Here is a 23,007-nt window from a genome sequence, read left to right as displayed (position 1 = left end):
CTCAAGTTGTGTGTTGTTGAATTTTAAACAAGAATAGTGGTCCTAATATTTTACTTGCCTGTTTAAGAAAAAACTGCTTCTCTGAGTCTCTCAGTATGAATTGCATGGGGTGTGGGGCATGCATAAGCTTGAAATCTTTTTGATGATGCTGTCCAGCTTTTATGCATCCTGTGCTTGCCTGTGCTTTCCTGCAGGGCAAGATGGGTGGAGTAACTGCAGTTTTTCCTGGTTTTTTTTTTTTTTTTTTTTTTTTTTTTTTGGTGTGTGTTTGCTTGTTTGTTGTGGTTTTTTGTTTTGTTCTGTTTTTTGTTTGTTTGTTTGTTTTTCTGGTATGAACATGTTTAATCCTAGCTCTCCTTGTAGGCCTACTGTGTTAGGTAGTATAAGAAAATATAGGAAATAACATATGACAGCCATTAGTGATATAACTGTGACTAGCAGTGATAGTGAGTAACTATTGCAGGCAGTTTATGATGATTCAGCGTTAGTCAGTCTTGGGAATCATTAAAGAGATTTTTGCTAGACACATGAACTGGAGCATTTCATAAGGAAAAGATAAGAATAAACAACTTAAATGTAATTTAATTTATGTCTCTTAGTATGGTATAATCACATCCAATTACTTATGTGTAGTTTAACATTATTTTATATTATGATTGAGTTAATAATGTTTTGGTTGTTTCTGTGACCTTGAACCTGCATTTGTGTGGAAGCTTCAAATTATAGATGCCCAAACCCTTGAAACATAATCATTGAGCCTGGGTAAATTAGGGTAAGATTTTTAAATTTTTTTTTTTCTTTAAATGGATGAGTTTGCTTTTAGTGTGGGTTTTTTTGGAAAAAATCTTTAAATTTCATTTCAAGTATTATTTCTCATTGCATTTGTTTTTATTATAATTTTCTATCTGGTTAGTCATCTACATATGTATCATATTTGCAGTGTGTGATTATATTGCATGATTAAGGTGATTTTTAACAATTACTACAAAAGCCTAATCTCCTTTGAGTGGATTCCTTGAGCACTCATGATTTCTCAGCTGGTGTCTGAAGGACAAAGCCAGTTGCTCCAAGATGGAAATGGATCTATGTCTGCATCCTAAGAAATTTTAGCAGGTCGGGCTTGGAACTTGCAAATAGAAATTGCATATTCATTTAAATATGATTTTTTACAGGATGAACTGAAATAAAGAGGGTGAGGTAGGGAAACCTTAATCAGCTTCCCAAATGGTGGAAGGAGTTGCTGTGTGAACAATTCTTGGCATGTTATGGTCTGCATACTCACTGTTTTAAGTGTTGCTGATCAGCACCACTGATGTTGTCTTAGTCTATGAGAATGCAGGGGAACCTGATGAATATTACAATAAATGACCCCTCTTGTATCTGAAAACCAAGGCAAATGGGACTTTGGTTATGGTTTTTATTAACAAAGAGGCAACCTCCAGACCAGATTTGAGAACCATCTCTAGCATATGCCTTAATATCATATTGCAGCAAGAGCAGATGCCGAGCAGAAAGCCAAGACCATGACCCTGAAACACAAGGTCTCCTTGTGTCTGGTAGTGCTGGTGTGTGTGCATGCATGCATGGATGAGGATTCGCTTTTGCTATTTGCTTTAAAAAACAATTGCTGGTGCAGATTGGAGCATAGCTTTTGTCTGTTCTCCTTTTAAAAATCCTTTGTGGGTTTTCCTAAGCTTTATTGCCATTAACTTGCTTCCATTCCCCATTAAGAAGGCTCAGAAGTATATAACACTCACCAATAGATCAGTTTGAATAGTGAGGCAGTTCCTGAACAGCAGACCCTTCCTTTTAATCAGCCTGCTCTTTGAGGAATTGCTGTTGCCCTTTCTCTTCAAACCAAAGCAGATCTTGGCAGCAGACTCTCATTCATCAGTATGATCAGTCTTGGCTATCAAGACTATATCTACATATCAATGTAGATATTTTTAAGCTATCCTCTTGCCGTGCTTCTTTGTGTTCTGAAGTACTTCTTTGCTTTTCCCTTGGGAGAATACCTGATGTCTTTTGAAATAGTTTAACTTCAAAATACTCATAGAGCAGCACTCAGCAGTAATTGAGGTTATATTGGATCTCAAAGAGGGATTAAGTGTAGGTGTGTGTACTCACGTACACCTTATCAGTAGTACTTCCGCTGTCTACAGTGTAGGTGAAGATTTGGCCTAAAGCATTCTGGGTAACTTTTTTGGCTAAAAGATATGCTCCTCTGACTTAATAGCACAGACGTGGTTTCTGATGTGGTCGGTAGAAGGTAGCCTTGCTTTCTAGACTCCAGGTGGAAGAGAGACTGGCATCAGAAAGGAGGCTGTACCACATGTGGCAATGAATTATTTTAATCTGGTTATCTGATTCCTAGCTCCAACAATCACAACATAAACCTTGGTTTTTCATGTCTGTGATTCTGGAAAATAGTCTAGAAGTTTTTAGAATATATGCTCTGTTTCAGGAACTGAGAGATCAATTTCTTTCCAAGGAATTAAGCGTAACGATAAATTAGAAGATATATCAGGGCTATACCATAAGCCTTTCCAGTTCTCCACTCCCTTTTGTGGAGTCAAGAACATCATTTTACTGTGTATTTAAAAACTAGGACTTGCGTGCAGAAAGTACCCTCACTAAAACAGAAGAATGCTGTTTTCATCCCTCTGTGCTGTATTGTGTATCAAAAACCTCTCTAAGATAGTATGTTTGGTGGGATATTGAGAATCTTATCAAGACCTTCCTTAAGTGTAAGAAATTACCTTGCCTTATTTTCATTTAGGTATGATCAGATTATAACCAATAAGTTAATTGAGAATTTGGTTATACACAGCTGCAGCTTTTTTTTTCTCCACACTCACTTTCCTTCTGTCTGTGCAGCCTAGCCCAGTTTAAACTTTTTCTTTTTGAGGTATTTGCTGAGTACTGACAATAAGGAAATGCCAAACTCATACCAAAACCATGCAGGTGAAACTAGTGGTATTCATTCTCACTTGTCATCACTTTAGGATAAATTAGGTTATTTCTCCTCATCTCTAACTCTCCTCTATTTTCATGTTTCAGTCTTCCTGAGCCCACTGTATGTCAAAGAATAAAACTTAATAAAAATGAAACAAACCTCAAACCACAGATTTTTCGCACAAATTTGCAGATATGTGCATACCAAATAAATTACTTAACTTTCACAATATAGATTGAGAAAGTTTACCTTGTAAGCATACATTAAAATGATAAGCTGAACTATCAAAGGACAGAATTTTCCCAAAGTACTAAGAGATGTCTTAATTACTTCAACAGTATGGAATGTACCTCTGCATATTTAGCCTTTCTTCTTAAGAAGGGTACAAAGATTTTGATTTTGAAATTGGGAGTTTATTTAGAGTATCTTCTGAGATTTTTGGGGGAAAACAGTGCCAAGATAAGTTACTACTACCAATATTCACTTAAACATGAAATGTCATCAAATCTTGATTTAGAAATTCTGTAAAAATGGGCGAAGAAAAAATTCTTTTCTTTCTCTCTTTTTTGTCCTTTAACATGTACTTACTTGCTAAATGCACTCCTTGTGCAGATGAACTCATTAAATTGAATGAGCCAAGCAAAGATATTTATAGCTGCTCTTGGAGTATATCATCACAAATCCTAATTATGTCCGTGCATGCAGAGTCTTCGAAATATCTGTCCCCTGCATGTGGACATAAAGGCAGGGTGTTTCTAATCTATCCCCATTTTATCCCACTGCTAATTGCAGTGAAGTGTGCCTACAAGATATCCTAACTGCCGGTTTTTCTACCATTGGAGAAGCTCTCCCCATGCATGCTCATGAGAACTTGAACTTTGTGGATAATCCTCCACTTCTGTACATAATAGCTGAAACACTTGTACTGCATGTTACATTCCAGCCTTTGACCTCTGCCCTTTCTTTGGTCTGTAAGCTATTTAATGGATAAATAGATGCATTGCTGCTTAGGTGGCAGTTGTATACCAAAGACACATATGGTGAATAAATAATTTTCTTTCGGAGTTCACAGCTGTAGGGTTATTGATTTGAAGCTTCACTTGCCAGAGCAGCTAGCGAAAGTCTCTTTGGACCTGGAGGGGTCAGGTACGAGAGCTGACTGAATGGGCAAGAAGATGCAATTCTATTAGTTGTTGCAATGAAGACCACTCTGCTGGCACTGAGAATGTGTAAAGGTGGAAGTTCTTAGTGGAGCTTGGTATCTCATTAGAGGCAAGCACTGCACAAACCTAAGCCAGTGGCAGGAGGGAAATGGCAAGAAACCGTTAATCCTAGTCCCAAATCGTAACCTGATAACCAGGAATAATGTATAGTAACAGAACGTATGCCATTGAAATCACTTATATTGTCATTATTAATGTTGGTGGAGTCATTTCTGTCACGTGTGTACTTGAAGGCATCTGATTCCCTGTTAGAATGCAGTTTATGGGGATGTGTTGTCATTATCCCTACAGGAAACCTGCTCCTCTCTTTCCCTGTCACAGGAGGTACCTCCTTGCCTTTTGAGCATGAAGCATGTCCGCCTATTTTTGTTTTGTTTGTCTCTAGAGCAGACAGGTCATCCTTCAGAACTCTGACAGAGTTTCACAGATGCTCACCTGGTACTCACCTGGCAAGTTGCTGGGCAAGCTACTGCTTGTCAGCTTATGTTATGCTACTATGCATTGGTAGTTCATTGCAGTCCTGTGTTCTAGGCTTTTTGCAGCTCGATTGCCAATGCTTGCATGAGAAGGAAGATCAGACTGCTAGACAGGGCACCAGGGACCCGTGCTTATTCTCTACTCTCCAGTGAGTGGAGCATGTTAAAGTGTGAGCTTGCAGGGCTCAAGTCATTCCGCATTAGTTGCCTGCATGCTAGCTCTCAGCCTGTGGCAAATGTGAGGTAGGTTTAGTTCTGTCTCCCATGTTTGCGCCTTGGAAGCACAAGAATAATTTTGGCAGATTGTTGGGGATAGTGGCAGAGCTAGGTCAGAGCCTGTAATGCTTGGAGGACATGAGTGGACATCATCTCTCAGAACACTGGATGGATGGAGTTAAGAGATTACCCTGTCATTACTGGCTGCCTACCCAGTTAGGTTTTCTAAAGTGAGCTTAGCTTGCCCTGTTGCCTTTTGTTGTAATGCTTTTTACCAGAATCTGCTAAATGTAAAAGTAGATCCATTGATTCCTTTAGAAGCCAAAGAGGGAAATACCACCTGGGTGCAGTTGGGGGCCATCTTCTACCTTTATTAGTCCAGGGAAAAAGTTGAATGTCCCTTCTTAGCTTTGAGTGTATTTAATAAATAAGTCATATCTACTTCAAGTTAGGATTTGTGTTTTCATCTCCTCCTCTTGAGCAGAAGGTTTCTGCCCTTCAGCTTAGAGAGTGGCTACTTCTGCGTAGCCATCTGTCCAACTCACAGGAGCTAGCAAAGACTTACTGTGGGATCCAGCCACCACAGTTCAGGATACTGCTAACAAAGCTCTATGAGGAGATGAGAGTCTTCTCAAAACTCCCAGCATAGCAGGGGGCCATTCCATAGTCCCCAGGAGCCAGATGGGATATAGAGCTGTTTATTGTGGTTACTTACTTGCTGAGACCAACTCAGCGGGTCCATTGACTTGTATTTGCTTTCCAAGATTACGTTTAATATGTAGGAGACGCATGCATCCAGGCAGGCTGGTTTATGAAATATGCTTCATCTGTTCCTCTTCTCTTTTCAGAGGTGTCCAGCCCTTTAAAAGACCAAGTCAACTCTGCTTCTAGGTTAGTGTGTCATGTAGTCTGTTTCCCTCCATTAGGATTTTGATAGCTGAACTTCCAACTGCATATCAAGATCTCGGCTGAGAGATGTTGCACTTTTACCAAGTTGAAGAGAGTGAGGGAGAGGAAATTTGTTACAGGCAAACAGTTTTTTGCAGCTTGTTTTTTAGAGGATTTTGTTCATCTGTATGTCAAAACAGTTTAGTTTAAGATAGTTTTGCAAGTGGCCAATGTGAAACATTTAAATTATTGATTTTTAGTTTGAGAAAATGGAAATGTGTGCTTAGCTGTGGGAATTCATGAAAACCTGCTGCATTTCTCCAATTGCATGGAATTGTAAAGTTCTCAAGCTTCTCCCATACACTAGGAATGTAACTGTCTGTTTCTTACCAGTTTGCGACCATCGCTCACATTCACTGTTTGTAGTGAACATGATCAAGTTTAGCTATGCTTCTGCTCTTGTCTACAGCACTGCTGTTTGTCAACAGTGCTTACATCTAGGTTACATCCTAACAGTGTTCCTGTCAGTCAGTTCTGGAAATACCTGGCACTTGACCCTTGCTGCTTCAGCATTTTGGTAAAATTGCTCTGGGGCAGTACAAGAGCTAGCAGCGTGCTGGACACTGTTCCTTGGCCTGTTCCACTGTTGGGGTAATCCTCCTAGCTATCTGAACTGATGTTCAACCCATGTTGTCCAAAAGGGTGGGGAAAAAAGTTATACCCGTGCAGGCTGTTGTTCAGGAGAAAGGTTGATTGTCACACATTGCCAGATACATTGCTTAAAAACTTAATGTTTAGGGCTCTCTAGGTAACGGATGGCTATGACTTTGTAACATAGGCTGCAACAGAACCTTAGAGGACAAAACCTCAAATTTGACTATGTCTTGTCACTGACAAGTTAATCCTTAGAAAAATTTCTCATGCATTAGAAATAGTAACTGAGTTGACTCTGACTTGTTTCGTGTTTTCTTAATGTTTCATTTTCTACTTTGCTTAATATGTGTCCCAGGCACACATGGGCTAGTATGTTTTATTTTCACAGTGTATGTACCCATTGCTCTATGTAGTATTTGAATGAAGTTTAGCTTCTAAATGTCACTGTCAGTATGGAAATTTTCAGCTTGAGTTTTCATGCTTTTGTTTGTAAAGTAAGTTCATAGTTCTGTTTAAAACTATTCTGACAATAGTGGTGGTGTCTTGCTTTGTATGGAACAAGTTAGGGAATTCAGAGGTGAGGATGGAAGGCTGACACTGACTTCCTAACGTTCAGCTCCTGTTTGCCCACTTGGCAGATGATTACTGTTTTTTATCTTTGTGGCTGGTTTCCCTTATCCTTGTAAACCAAAGGGATACTTTTAATGTTACATTTAAAGTTAACAGTTCTTTAGGATTATGCCAGGTATCAGAATTAAGAATTCCCAAAACAGGACTAACTAAATTTACTTGGGTTAAAAGTGAATCTATGTAAAATTTTACTGTTTGGTTTAAGAAACTTGTATGATTGCACAATTACTTGATTTGGCTGTATTTCTGGACACAAATAATGCTAATTTTTAATCTTTCTTGTAAACTAGGCAAATGGTGGCTCGAAGTTTGCTGGACACTTTGAAGGAAGTCAGTGATGATGAGAGAGATTGTATTGCTGTGTTGGAGAGAATCAGCAGATTAGCTGATGATTCAGGTAGGTAGCATTAAACATTTTAATGGGTTAATGAAGGAAAGTCGGAATTGCTGAACCTGTGTTCAGCACAGGACCAATATGTTCTTTCTGATCTTCAATATTCAAACTAGGCTTCTGCACATGCCATAAAATACTGTAAAATTTCATTTTGCTAAATCATCCCCCCAAAAATGATTTTTTTCTCCTTGCTATTTTGCTCAACAGAATTAAGCCCTTTCAAAACATGGGATTACCACTTCCCATCAGTGCATTTTTGAATAACTTTTATTATGTACTTTGGCTACTCAGCAGATCTGCATGATTATTTTAGATTTGTAGATAAAGATTAATTTCTTGCCTTGAAAAGAATCTTGCAAAACATCTGTGCAAAACTCCCATTAGTTTTGATAGAATTTAAATGCTGAAGTTGGTCCCTTTTGGGCAACCAGTTGTGAAAAAAAAGAGAGGCAGCAGGAATTGGTAAGCAAGATGCAGATATGAGTAATGAGTAGGAGGGCTCTGTAAATATAGAGGGCCTTTTGCTCATGAATATATTGAGACTACTGGGTGGTTGGAATAAAAGGCAAAAGCAGGAGAATAATGAAAAACAACTGTGAAAGAAAAGGAGTGCTTGAAAAGTGGTGGGGGAGTGGATGAAGGGAAAAATGGTGTGGGAGAGCTGTAATAAAATTCGAGGTTGAAGATGCTCTAGAAAGAATTAAGGGCTTGATTTCAACATAGCTGATACAGTTGAAGGATACACCAGAAGGAAGAAGGAAGGCTTTAGCGGCAAAACATCAGAGAACACATGAAGTTCATTCTTTTGTCATTGTAGGAGTGCTATGGAGAGAAACTTGTATTAAATCTTGTATGCGAAGAAAATGTTTCTTCTGTTTAATGTCTGTTAGTTTTTCTCCCTTCTTCTGGAAGTGCAGAACGTAATGCTTTCCAAGGGTAAAAAGGTATTCTGCTCCTTTCTGTTATTCTGTCATTACTGTCTTCATATAAAATGCACGTTTTTATTTTTCTGAGGGAATGTCCTTGTTTAGCCAGGAAAAACAGCCTGTTGCAGGCATTACATAATTGTATTGAGTACGTCTCCAAGGATTCTTTAAAAGGAAAAAAAAAAGTCACTATTCATTTAAGATTAAATGTGTCTTTAATTGAGAACAGTGGCGTGCTACTGTTTCCAGAGTGCTCTCCTAGCAAAGCTCTGCTTCTGAAATCTGTATATACAGTGCTTGTTTGTGTGATCACGTTGACAGTTTTGAGCATCAGAAACTTTCTGAAGCTTCATTTCAAGTTTGGAAAATAGGACAGGCGTGTCCGGGGAAAATGGCCTTGTGCAGCAACTTTGTAGCCTTAGGCTTTTCATTGGTGACCAACTAAGTGTGTCAAATTGACGTTTTTTTAGGTAGAAATGTAATGGAAGCCAAGAGTTGAGCTCAAATCAATTTGTTTCCTTTAACAAGGGTGGAGTACACTTTTAGTCAGGGTTGAGATTTTCTCAGCGGCAATAAAAGCAGCATTTCAGGCTTTTCCTGCATTGTAGAAGTTGTCTCAGATCTGCCAAACTAGTAGCACTGGATTCTGCAGCTGCCCCACAAATTAAATTTCTGCAAACTTGACTGTGATTTTTGTGCCTCGAGCAGTTGCAGTATTGGACTTAGCCTGTTTCCGTAAGACAGGTTATTAGAATATCTTTGTGTCTTAAACCATGTGAAAATTCATTAGGGAACTAGATATGCTTTGTATGTTCTTAATATATGTGCTTGGCTATTATTCAAACTGCAGCACAGTGGGTTTTGTTCGGTTTTTTGTTCTGGGGTGTGGGGTTTTGTTTTGGTTTTTTTGTTGTTGTTGTTAAGGTTGCTATTACTAGACTTGTGTTTCATTTTTCTCTAATCTAATGCTTTTTTTCATTTACGATATTTTTTCCAACTTGTTCTGTAAAACAAAAACAACCCTTGAATTTGGAATAAGAAAACATTATCTGTGCATTTTGACTTGCTTGGTTAGAGCCAGGTGTCTGTATGGTTAGAGCCATCCTGGAGTCAAGCCTTTGTGTTTAAATGCATAAATAATAAAAAATAAAACCAAATTGTTGGGAAGACAAACTCAGCTATGTACAGGTCTTCTTGTTTCTAATAGGTGATAGTCATTAGTCTTATGCCTGTTAGCATTTGGAAGTATTTGTCTTCTCTCGTCAAATCAAGTCACAGAAAGCGAGGTACTTTTTTTGGCAGTAGCTGGTATAATGAGGTTTGAATTGAGGAACGTTTGGTTTGGTTTTCTTTTTAAATAAATAAACTGGGGCTACAATGAGGCAGCCATTCCTGTGTTTGAGAGCAAGAGATTTTTCAAAACAATAATTATTTTTATTCTTCATGTACTGTGATAACACTTTAAGAAGCTAAATGTCATCTCTGTTATGCTAAACACTGCATTAACATGAAATAAAAATTAATCTTTACTAGAAAAAGATCTGGGTCCAAATATATGGTTGTAGGATGGAAGGTACAAAAAATCATGAGGCTATGGTTTGGTATGATTGACACAGATCTTGACATACCGACTGGATAGCCATGACGTAATTTTTTTGAGGCATCATGGCAAAGGCAAATATCAGCTCTAAAACTATTTTTAAAAAACTGTTGACAAAAAATTCCCAAAGAAATAGCTTTTGGTGGGAGCTCATTTGGACTCTGAGTAATCTCTTATTAATATCACTAATTTATGAAAGTATGTTTGGGAGGGGAAGAATTAAGTATTGCTAAAGAATGCTAAGTGATGTTTTAACATCTCTCTGTCAACAGCCAGTGTGTGGGTTGCAGGTGGACAGGCAGTGAGTTGTAGTGAAATGTATTTTATGAAGGACAGTTCTGACTACTGTTGTGTCACTGCACATACAAATGATATAAAGTGGGTTTTCTCCTGACAGGGCAGTTTGGACTCTTTCTAATAAATTAGTTCCAGGTTACATGTGGCTTTTGCAACCTTAAGATCACTAGTATGTTTCTACTGGGAAAAAATATCCACTTTGGGTGATACCGGAAAAGAGCTGTTCTCAGTGCTGATGGAACACCAGAATTGCTGTGCCCTGGTATCATATCCTGCTATATGTAAATGGCAGCACAGAATAGCTGTTCCAGTGGAGAAAACCCATCAGTGGCAGCTGGGGAACAATCTGCTGCCTCCAACCCCCTTGCTTGCCAAAGAAAGTTTTTCTCCAAATCTCAGTTGTTTGGAAGGCTTATTTTCTTCAGTGTTTGCCTTCATTGCTGTAGTTGGGTGTTACTGCCAAGTCTGTGATTTTGCTGTGGGGTTTGGTTTTTTCCCAATCCTTCCGAACTCTGGACTTCCCTACCATCTTTGGTAGTGAGTTCTCTAGAATAGTTACAGCTGTGTTAAGAAAGGTGCTACCTTGTATTGCTTTTGAATCTGCTGTTTAGTCACATTGTAATTTCTCTGTTTCTTTAGGGATGTTGGTTATGGCTTCCCACTTAGATGTTTTTGTGGTGTCTTTGAACCTATAGAAGCCAAGAAGCAGCTTGGCATAGAAGCTCAGTGCTTGGCAGATGTTAATTTATCCCCCATAAACCCTTGTTAGTGATGAAGTGCTTAGCTTTGTGTTAAAACAGCTGGGCCTTCTTCATTCTCAAATATAGACTAACAACAGACTTATGTGAGCTTGAACAAGGCCCTTATGTCTGTCTTTTTTGCTTGAGTAAATTAGTATTATTCAAACTTTTTTTTTTGGTACCAGCTTGTGAATGGCTTATCAGATATAAGGCTTCGTCACTGTGCACACAAGTACAATTAACTGGCTTCGAAAGTTAGCCTCAGCCAGAATTATTGCATTATTGGCGTTTTGCTCAGTGTGCTTGCAAAACTGGGTGCTAGAAGCTTTAAATCTTATTGTCTGAGGGTTCTTTTAGAGTCTGTATCTTCATTTCTAAAATATATGTGGTATTTTAGTGTGCTTTGAAATAGATGCATATAGGTATCTTTCCAAAGAAATGATGGGGAAAAAGAAAGTGACTTCCTGGAGGACTGCTGCTTGTTTGCTTGAATATAACCAGCTAGAATTTTTTTTTGTCCTGAATGAAAAGTAGTCTCTTTACTGCATAGAATCAGTTGTGAATGCAGTTTGCAAAACAAACTGATTTTAAAAACAATTATTAGACTAATTGGTCATTATGTTTTGAAGCTGTATAATCAGGCTTCATGTGGATGGCCTCACAACCTTAATTACTTAATAGTGTGCTTAACCTATGTTGGTAAGACCATTTCAATTACTGCTGTTGGTATAGTGAGAGATGCCAACAGTACCTGTTGAATAGCACATATTACAGCATTTCATTTAACAAAATCTTCATATATAAGCAGTATTAATGGGAGTGCTAATACTTGCCTTTCCCAGCTGTCAATAGCTCCACCTGTTTTGTTTTTTTTCTCCCAGCCTTCATGTTTCTGGATTTTCCATACCTCTTCTCTCATCTCCTGCTACACTAAGAATTTTTTCCTTTGATTGATGTGATCCTGTTTTGTCTCTCCATGCATCTGATGGATGACTAATGACTGTACCCTCCCTCATTAGTCTGTATTTCACTCCTTGTTCTGCCAGTCAGTAATGAAGTCCATTTCTGGTTAGCAAGAGGAAAGAACCTGACTACTGAAGCAGCACACACGTCAGACACATCAATCTTTCTGATGGACTCGTAAGCTAAAATGGATGGGCTCTGGTTACGGTGTATTTTCACTTGTCTAGATTTTCTTTTGCCTTCAAAAAAAGTAGGAAAGTTGGAGGGACAGATGAAACAGGAAATGAGAGAAATCAGAAGGGAAAATATGGATGACACTAGAAGGAAAAAAAGGAGGGGAAGGAAAGTTATATTTGGGAAAGAAGGGAATAGATAAAGTTTCAGTTGATAAGCTGTAGAATTTATTTAAACTTTGTCTTCGATCATGGAAATGACATTCAGTTTGAGAATAGACACGTATACAAATCCAGTACTATTGCTATGCCGTTGGCAGATTGGCATCTTAGTATGCTGTGGACCTTATACTCAGGCTGAATACAGAAATGGGGATCTATACAGGAGGAAGGGCATGAAGGTGTTTTCTGCACTGCTTGTTTCTCTCTAGCACATATAAATCAGTATTTTCATTTGCCTTTCACAAAAATATTTTTTTAAAAGAATGAAAGTGTAAATGCAAAGCTATGCACGTACGCCTTTACTTCTTACTCACAACCCTAATAAGAACAAATATTAATATTATTAATATTCAGGTGTACTTAAAACATTCATCAAAATCATCAGTTAAAGCAGTGTTAACATCACCAGCAGTTGTTCTTCATATACACTTTTACAACAGAAAAGCCTTACAGCTCCTCACAAATGTAGGGAAAATGGACTGCTCCTTGTATTCCAGAATGGTCATTTTGGGATAATGAAAGCTTTGCAGAATTTCTTCTAAATACTGTACGTTGTTGCAGAATAAGCTATTGTGAAATAAATCTAGTTGTCAGCTGGCTCTGGAATAATTACTTCACTTACAGATAACTGTTCTGGAGCAATTAGTTGGTATTGTACTGTGCAGCTCTGCAATAATCCCCTTTTAATTTCCAGTAGACAGCTAACCGTGGTGCTTTACTTCCTCATAGCTGAACTGGAATAGAGAGTGACCTGAAGCTTCAGCAGGGGTGAAACAAACATTATACATTTATATAGGAAAGCTAAGTGTATGTGCTACATGAAAGATGGTGTCAAATTCTAGGGGAAATTTAGATGGTTTTTTCATGGGTGGGGAAAGAACAATTGATTACTTCTATGATTTTGGAGTCAGTTTGTGATGTTGATTTTAAATGGTGATTTGTGACATAGCTAAAACTGAGGGTTGGTGTGTGCAGATCCAAGTCTGACCAGGTTCTGGAGATGTTGGTTGGAATATATTGCTGGTTTCATGTGGTCTGGAAATCGAGAGAGTTAGAACTGTGTCATTTTATTTTGACAACTTCTTTTCAAAGTTCTTTCACAAACAGAAGAAATGGAAGTCTATTTTCACTTTCTTCTGTCATTCTTTTAGTTTTACTTGATTTCTAAAACTCAATTCAGTGTAATTCTGTACCTAGAGAATACACAAGACCTGATAGAATGAAATATAGTGCTAATAAATGAGAAAAACAAATATGAGTTTGCTTCTGAGAACTAATTTTTTATATTAATATTTCTTTTTAAATTATTTTGTTTTGACAAGTTGCAGCTTTTTTTCTAGTAGCCTGCTGCTTTAAGGCATAAACTTGTACCTTCAGGAGACAGTTTGAAAAGAGCAGCATTTAAAAATACTTCCTCTGCCAAACGGAAAAACCCTGTTCCAAGCAAATGTTATGGAGAACCTAATTGTACACAGTGATTTTCCAGAGTACCTAAAATAGAAACTTTCAGTCTTGATGTGAAGCAAAATTCTCCACCCAGATTTTGTTTATACTGTATGAACGCCTGATCCCGACTGTATTGTACAGTGCAAAAAATATGTAATACAGATGTATTCCCCAGCTGGATGAGCTTATGCTTTAAGAAGTTGTGTGTAATAATTTTAACTGATACTGCCATGCTCTGTTCATTGTGTTGATGACCAAACCATAAGTCTGGTTATAAACAACAGAAAAGTTTAAACTGAAATGGCAGACACTGTCATGTATTGAAGCCTGCTGGAATCTGTATTAGAAGCTGCCACCCGTCTAAGCTAAAGACAAAGCTGAGGAATGGATGAAGGGAATGAGAAAGTGCTGTATCTTTAGTGGAAATTTTTGGCATTGTTGCTTGGGTCTTTAGGAAACAGAATGCAAAAAAAAAAGCTCTACTGTAACCCCATCAGACTGCAAGATTAGGCTCTATTCAGTATACACTGAAACATATGCTTCAGCATTTGGAATAATTGAGATCTTATCTAAATTGGTAAGCTTAAGGTTCAGGTTCTTGCATAGCAGCAGTAATTCCCCAGAAGAGCACAAATGCCTTTCTGATAGTGAATTGCGGTGTTCCGTTACACAGCCAGTTACATACACAGTGCTGGTTTGTTTGTTGGTTTGAATTGACCTTACTAAGATCTCAGAGCCATGTACTTAAAAGTTAGGGAATGTAAGAACTAAGGTGACTTTACAGTTCTAATTCATTCCTGGGCATGAATTTTTCAAATGTTTAATTGCGTCATCTCATCTGTCTGTGATCCTCACAAAGCCAGAGCTTACTTAGTAGCTCGGTAAGAAGGGGGCTCGCTTTACGTGAGCAGCTCTTCAATATTGTCAGGCGGTGTGACCACTCTCTTAAATGCTGCATAATAGATGAAACCTGTTCTGAAGGAAAAAGGATCTTATGTCTTTGGTACTCATTGCTCTCTTACTGGAGAACTTCATAAAGAAATTTATGAATTCAATTTCATAGCAAACCGAGTTGGTTTGAGGAAAGGGAGAGTTGGTGTTACTTTACCAGTGGGTAGGCAAACTGTAGAGGTATCAAAATCAAAACAGTCTGCCCATTTTGAGTGCCTAGTGTCCGAAGCTTTATACATAGCTCTTGATAAGCTTAATACAGAGCTCTTGTTGCCTTTGATTGTAGTGGTGGTATTTCTTCAGCAGTGAAGACATGGAGTTCGGACAGCAATCAAATGAATAGTGTGCAATTACTCTGTGAAGAGTTTGGCCTGAGCATTTTGCACAGCTTCACGCTAGGCAAAGGAACAAATCAGATTTCTCAGCATTTTACTTCTTTCACTCTGTTTTTGATGGTAATATCACAGTAAGCAGTTCCTGCCCCCTCTTACCATCACTTACTTGCTTCCATCATCAGCTAGTTCTGCTACTTGAGGGAAACGTGTGATTGCACAGGGAGACAAATCTAAGTGCCAGTTCTTGCTGTGTAATCATGCAGCTGTGGTAGGGCAAAAGCTGCGTCAGCCAGATCAGTTCTTTGATATGGTTTGTAGTCTGGCTGCACAAACAGTTGCATTGGTATAATGGAAAGGCCAGCAGCAAGTTTTGGGTTTGGGAGGGTGGGAACTGCCTGAAGCAAATTTGGAAACAATTTAAGAAGCATTGCTGCCCAAACATGCAGCCTCAGCCAAATTTCTCTTCCTCTCTCCCCCTCCTCTCTGCCCTCCCCACATCAGTCATCTTCTGTCTGCTGCAAGGAATGAGGCAGGGGTCCTAAGAAGCGAGAACGAGATCCTAGTGATAAGTGTTGTGACACAAGCCTCTTGTACCCTTGTCCTGGGTATGTTTTGAAATAGCAGCCTGATGGGAAAGGTGGGAGCGAGTCCGTCCAGTGCTGGCATTGGGCCCTGGTTCCAGTTTCTTGTCCAGCAAGTTTCAGCCTCCCTTCCCTTTAGTCGTTAGTTTTATCTCCTTGTCACTCGCCTCTTAGCCCTCCATCCCTCCTTACCCAGCCTGGTGGTTCCTCGTTCCACTCTGTTTCCCATCTGCAGCCTTTTCAAAAGAGTTGGTCTTGGGAGAGGGGCTGTGTACAGTCTGTCTGCAGTGATGATGGCTTTCTCCATCTCAAAACCTGCTCAGCAAGGAAGGACTCTTCAGTTTGTAGTTGCTGTGCTCTCTGTCAGCTACTGGGCAGGTGCAAATGGAGGGTGTTTTCAAGGCCTCTTAGCTCAGCCACCTTTGGGCAGGTTTTCACAGAAAAAACATGTTGAGATGTAAAAGGACTCCTCTCTCTGGCACATTTCAAGCCCCTCTTCTACAAGTGAAGAAGCTAGGCCTTGTCAGATAAGAGGACAAGAATTCAATGTCAGAAGAAGATAGATGGTTTTGCCAACTTTAGTTTTGAAAACAGCTGATCTACTGTGGTTGATTCCACGCTCCCCCCCCCCCCCCCGGAAACCTCATCCTAATGAAGAATTGCAGCTTATGCTGTCTCTTGCTCTAAGGACTGCTCTGGCCAATTCTTATAAGGAAGTGAAAGATGAATTACTATGATAGGAAGTTGGAGGCAGCTTCAATAGTAGGAGGTGCTGCAAGCTCCCAACAGAAGGTTAGACTGAAATTAGAAACTTAGACTGGGGATGGTAACTTTTTATTCTCTGACTACGTTTTTTAGAAAAACTACAAGAAACAGTATTTCCTTTCTTTGCATCAATATGATATGTAGAATTGAGCTTTTAGATTTAATGATCTCCTTAATTATTATGTTTGTCCTATTTACAGGTGCTTATTTTGGTCAACTGTCACGTTTAGTGCTACAAACATAGTGTCCACCAAACTAGAATTTAGCCTTTTGTTATCTGTTCATTTTTGTTAATTCAAGTCTGCTAGAACTTGCACATAGTTTGAGTAGACTTCTTCATTACAAACTTTGGGATGTGTGTATTGCTTATGGAGTTCAATCTGCGCATGTTTCAGAACATCTGAAGTTTAAATAAAAAGGCATTTGTCCTCTGTGTTCCTGTTAATGTTTTGGGAGGAGAAACAGAGCAGATTGGAAGACTTTTTTTCTTTATTGTCATGAACAGCAAACCTATTCAGTATGGATTTATCTTGGATTTAATTTTGTTTCTTGAAACTCTGTCAGCAATTCATAAACTTTACAGAGCATTTTGTTATGTTTTTCTATAGGAAAAGTAATTTAAGTCTATAGCCAAAGAAATGGAGCCCATAGGCATTTGATTACTTTGTGTGCTATGATCTGTTCTGTTCTTATTGTCCTCAGTGAAGAAGAGACTGCGCACAGCATGGTACTTGCTTTATCTTTGTTTTATTCAGGCCTAAGTTGTCACTTGTAACCAGCGTTCAAGAAAGCCAAGTGCTGCATGCGTTGGTCACGTTAAATACCAATGCAAGTTCCATGTTTCTACCTAGCAAGAGGTTGTATTTTTAATATATCATGTTAATTCCAAGGAAGAGGGTTCTGCTCATACCATTAAGTTTTACCTGAACAATTCATAAATAAAAATTTAGTAAGGGATGCGTATCCTCTGAACAGTATACATCTTATTATTTAAAATATTGTAAATCAAATTACTGTAACTTGAGAGTAATTGATGAATTTTCATTATATGTTTTTATAGATACTCAGTTCTCTAATAGTAACTACAGATGTAAAAATTCTGAAAGGACAGAAATACTTAGGTCTAAAATTTTTTTTTTTTTTTTTTTTCCTGTGGACAAGTGGACTATCAGGCATGTGATAATGATCTGCTTCTTAAATTGAAGCTACTTTTTAATAGTTGGCATTTAATCCATATTTGTATTTCTTCTCTTGTTTCTCCTCTCATCCCCCAAAATAGGTGGTCCATGTTCTGCAGGGATTAGGATTGATTGAAGCAGTGCACTGTTTTCTGAATTTAAAAAGTTAATTAAATATTTTTTTAAATAGTCACCGACTGATGAAAAACATACCTGAAAGGTTTAACAGAAGCAACTGGAAAGATGCAGGACCTTTTCTATCTGACGAAAATGTCAGTAGCCTTAAAAAGCAAAGAATGAAAAAGAGCATTGGTAGTTGTGGCTGGTTGTCCTGCTCAGTGGGATTTTTCCCGCATGAGAGGCTGAGGCCAGGAGCACCGCTCAGTTTGTTTCTTCTCATAGTGGTACCAGTGTTGGGTTGACTTTCTGCTTAGCAGGTTTCTTGGAAGTAGGTGATGCTTGTAGGGAGTTCAGACAGACTCTGCTACTCATGTTTGGTGGCTTGCTCTCATATACCTCTTCTTTGTTTTTTACTGAGAATGTGAGACCTGTCTTTTCAGTAGTTTAGCAGTACAGAGTGTAGTTATACCTCATTTTCCAAAAAGATGGTTCTTGTTAAAATGAAGCTTGCCATAAATACTTGAGAACATAGTTTTGTATGTACAGGACTGTAAAAAGCTTGTTCTGGCAGTATGCTTGTAAATACTTATTGTGCCTTGTTTGGTTTTATTTTGACCCTGACAGAGCCAACAGTGCGGGCAGAACTGATGGAACAGGTGCCTCATATTGCTATGTTCTGTCAAGAAAACAGACCTTCAATCCCGTATGCTTTTTCCAAATACTTACTGCCTATTGTGGTACGATACCTTGCAGACCAGAATAACCAGGTAAGTGTCTTTCACAAGTAGTTTATTAGCTAGTTGAATATACCTGGTGTGAGGTTTTTCAATGTAAATAATTGAGCATCATACAACTGTGTAATATTTCAGGGTAAAAAGGTTTTGAATGACATAAAATACATGGCACTCTGAACTTTAATTAAAGAAAACTTCCAACAGTTTTTCATCTAAAGTGTTCTGTTTTGATTTGGGGCCTTTTATCTGGCATTGTATTCTTATGGACAAAATCAAACAATCATTTTGATAAGCTTACATAATTTAAATTCTGACAAAAAGGAACAGTAGTTATGAAAAACTGACTCCTTGGTATAATTCAATTTTTTTACATCGTTATGTACCTTCATAACCAGTTATTTGTATCTCAATCCAATGAAGCTTTTGGATTGGACTTGTGTGGTTTGTTTCTCTGCATGTCTGAGTTAGCTTGTCTACAGCTTTTTCTAGGCTTCTCCATGTCGTTTCAGACTAGACTAATCCTAGGTGATACATTATTTTAAGTATTTTAAGTTTGTCACTTTTTCCCTTGCCCTTTCCAGATTTTTTCATAGTTAAAATAGGTACCAAAACCTATTTTTCTTAATAGTTGGTTTGCTAGTTCATGTATAATACAACAACCATACTTCTTGATATTCTCTTGCTAGCAGATCAGTGATTCTGTTCATTGCCTTAACTTCTGTTGATACTGCATAGTTATTTGGCTGGTTTGCTCTGAAACAAAGATCTCGAAGGTGTTTTCAAAATTGCCGCATTGCAGTATATAGTCTCTTGTTTTATGTAATGTTTTCTCTTCTGATGAAGTTTTTGAGAGGCAGGGGCTAGCCACATATGAAGTCAATTATTAATGGATATCTTATTTTTGTACAGTCTTTTTTTTGTTAGATGGGACTAAGAAAAATTGTCTCTTAGAATTTAAAATACATTTGAAATAAGTATGGCTATTCATTGTCAGCCAAACGTGTTAATCTCAGAAAAAGAGGATTTGTTTAATAAAATTCACATTTCGTAGAACTTTGTTACTCCCAATTAGTTGTGCTGCTTTTTTTGCATGAGCTTTGCCATGACTGCTTTTTTTGATCTTGCTGTCCTGTGTTTTAGGAAGTATCTAGGTGGACACTTTTATAATAATGTTGCCTTAGTTTACAATATGCAGGTGTGCTTGGGTTCAAACATAGTTTGTTTCAAACATGGAGTGTTTGCAAAAGTGGTTTTGGAGCACTTGTCCTCTTGCTGAGTGCAATTGATATAGATGTGTGGCAGTATATAGGTACAGCTTCCAAAATACAGGACACATATTTAAACAAAAAAACAAAAAACTGTCTTTGAATTCCTTGGGTTGATTTTTGTCTTTTTATGATAGGTAAGAAAAACAAGCCAGGCCGCATTGCTAGTTCTGTTGGAGCAAGAACTCATAGAGAGATACGATGTGGAGACCAAAGTATGCCCTGTTCTTATAGACCTGACAGCTCCAGACAGCAATGACGATGTCAAGACAGAAGCCGTGGCTGTAAGTAACAGCAATCCCAAATTACATAGTATAAAGTTTGCTTGAATGCGTGAGGTTGCAGTAATGCTAGTGTGATTCCGAGATGCACATCCATGTGGTATTAAAGAGAAAAAATTATATTGCTATCCATAACTAATCTGTAACTTTTCCTGTGCTGTGTTACACTCAAGTCGAGGTTAGATTTAAATTCAATAGCTTATATATGCTGTAAAGAAAAATCCATCAGGGGATTCATTTTATTGACTCCTAAAGCATCTGCTATTGTTGGCTTTTTATTTTTTTCAGGTTGGTTTGTTTTACAGAAGTTTAAATTGCATATGTGGAAAATTTTGATCACTGGCAAATCTTTAATGCTTGAATTCTGTTAGTCTTTGCTGTATGTCTAGTCTCTTTATTGATTTTGTTTTGGTTTGTTGAATGAGATAATAAGCATCTAAGTCGATTAACTCATGGTGGGCTGGTAGGGTTTTTTTGCATTAGACACAACCTTAATAACTAAAAATTATTGTGTGTTGAATTAAAATAGTAACCAAATTAGTAAGCTAATTTATAAAGGAGAAATGGCAGAAGATGTATGTCCTTATGTTTCCCTTGAATTTTTGCAGTTTAGGTTGATACTTTTTGCTGGGTGATTTTTTTTATTTTTTTTTTTTTTTAATTCTTTTTGGTTCGGAGAGACCTCATTAATATTTTGCTTTCATAATGTGGCTGGACTCGTAAACAATAAGCAGGCTGGGCATTATTGTATTTGGCACCAAATTTCTAGTACTTTTTCTTGAAGCAGCTTACAAATACATAAGGGAATAAAATGTAAAGCAGAATTGTTTTACCCATCTTTGTTGTTTTGAAGGTATTGAAACTTGAGAGAGGTTTCTGTAGCTCACTGAGCCCCTAGAGGTTAAAAAAATAATCATTTGTTATTATAGGAAAACAAATTTAAGTCGTTTTACTGACTCGATTAGGAAAGTTAAACATAAAATTCTTTTAGATTACCTTCTTTTTTGAAAGTTGTAGTAAAAATCAGAATGGAAGTGCAGTCAGAGGGAAAAGCTGTCACTTTCTTTGGTACAATATGCTTTTTCAGTAATTTTATGTTAGGGAGTTGCATATGTGCAATATGGAGTATTCTAATTTTTAAATCATACAGAAGTTGTGGAAGTCATTTAAGCATATTAATTGTCAATTTTCTGTTAATTGTAAATATATATTTGTTAAGTATTGGAATAGTGAAAGAATCTTGGACATGTTTTTTTTATTTTTGTAAATCTGGTAAGATATGAGAGTAATTTCTGAGAGTTCAGTTATCTCCATTAATTAGGAATTTGATTTAGTTTGGTGAAAGACTAATGTCTTCTACAGCTGTGTTAAATCATGACAGGGGGAGTGTAAAAAGAAAAAAAAAAAAAAAAAAAAAGAAAAAAAAAAAAGCTTTTTGCAGAAGTGGCCAAACCTTTTCAATTCAAAATATGTTTTTTTTCCCCCAGTATTTTTCACAATTTTCAATAAAATTATGTGCATCAGAATGAAAAGTAAACGTAAAAAGCCTCTACTTAAGTGATATGGAATTGTGTGTTCTGCAAGCACCCCTGATTAGTGTTTGTCTTGCCATTAGATAATGTGCAAAATGGCCTCCATGGTGGGAAAGGACATCACGGAAAGACTTGTTCTTCCTAGGTTTTGCGAGATGTGCTGTGACTGCAGAATGTTTCATGTTCGTAAGGTATGAATTATCAGCATCTGATCTGGATTGTCTGTGAAAGGAGTGTCATCAACTTGGAACTTGCATTTGTCTAAGTGACTCTTTCCTGTTCGATCTCATCTGTGACATGTATAAGTGAAAGCTATGGGATTTCATTTGTAGCTCGCGTTTCCAATGATTTTATATTTGACACTGAGTTTTTTCCAGAGTCCCTACCTTTATTATCAGAGACAAAGAAAGAATCTGCATGTCCTTATGATTGTGTAGGTAGCCACAAAAATGTGAACCAACTGTAACTGATACAGCATCAACCACCTGACCTCATATCTCTGTGCATAGATGGAATTAAGGATGCTCATTAAGATGAAATAAACCAGTACTCCATCATGGTATTTAGGTGCTGAGGCTGTGTTTTGGTTTCACCCTGCCATTGCATAGCTTATTTTCTTTGATAACTGCTTGTATTCTTTCATGTGACAGCAGCACTTTGAATGTGTTTTATCCTCCTTCCCTTTTACTTACATTCTGGGGTGGTTCTTTCATGATTAAAAAAGGCTGATTAAGCTTGGAATGAAGAAAACTATTTTAATTTTTTTTTTTTTTTTTAAACCATGGGAACTGTTGGAATGGGGAAGTGGCTGATACTGAGTTTGCACCAAAACCTGTTTTTATGGGTTTAAAAGCTGTTTACATTTTTCCTTTGATTTTGTTTGCTGTATTAAAACTATGGTCTTAGTGGTTATTTCTTGCATTTTGTCTGCTAGGTATGTGCAGCCAATTTTGGAGATATCTGCAGTGTGGTTGGGCAGCAAGCCACTGAAGAAATGCTGGTAAGCCGTTTCTTAAAGGATTTTTCTTTTTAAGACAAGTCAGTAGTGGAGTTAGACAAGGTACAGAGAAGGGCAGCTAAAATGATTAGACAAATGCTACATTGCCTTAGTGAGGAGAGACTAAAAGAAGCTGTGACTTCAGTTTTGCTGACTTGAGGTTATAATTGACGTTTACAAAATCTTGAAGACAGTTACTATGAATATAGAACTCTTACTTGCCAAGTCACACAGTCTAGACCTAAGGGGTACTCAATTCTAGAGCTGGGAGAAGTGTTTAAACCAAGACTGAAGAAAATACCTCGGGCTGTGGAGGCAGAGAGTATCTGCAAGTTCAAAAATACATTAGGCAAGAAGTAAGCAGGAGTATGTCTTCTAATGTCCATAAATGCAATGAGAAATTGCAGATGCAGGAGGAGCATGGGTGGTATAGGCTGCTAGAAGTGACGAGGCTTATGTGGTCT

At 37.7% G+C, this 23,007-nt stretch overlaps 1 protein-coding gene across 6 annotated transcripts in view; it reads left to right on the top strand.

Annotated features, from left to right (window-relative positions):
* The window catches only part of PPP4R1 (protein phosphatase 4 regulatory subunit 1), a 71,435-nt gene that overhangs the window by 18,227 nt on the left and 30,201 nt on the right, over nt 1-23,007 (top strand). For 3 of the 6 annotated variants that reach the window (XM_082319363.1, XM_082319364.1, XM_082319362.1), the window contains exons 4-8: nt 7,334-7,440; nt 18,359-18,501; nt 19,871-20,017; nt 21,630-21,737; nt 22,481-22,546. In XM_082319363.1, coding sequence (XP_082175489.1) covers nt 7,334-7,440; nt 18,359-18,501; nt 19,871-20,017; nt 21,630-21,737; nt 22,481-22,546 — 571 coding nt within the window. Of the gene's footprint in view, nt 1-5,722; nt 5,763-7,333; nt 7,441-18,358; nt 18,502-19,870; nt 20,018-21,629; nt 21,738-22,480; nt 22,547-23,007 lie in introns of those variants that run through there. The other 3 variants (XM_082319367.1, XM_082319366.1, XM_082319365.1) reach the window with 2 other exon arrangements.

This window comes from Platalea leucorodia, assembly GCF_965183815.1.
Source record: "Platalea leucorodia genome assembly, chromosome: 1".
NCBI lineage: Eukaryota > Metazoa > Chordata > Aves > Pelecaniformes > Threskiornithidae > Platalea > Platalea leucorodia.
This window is presented reverse-complemented; position numbering and strand designations above follow the sequence as displayed.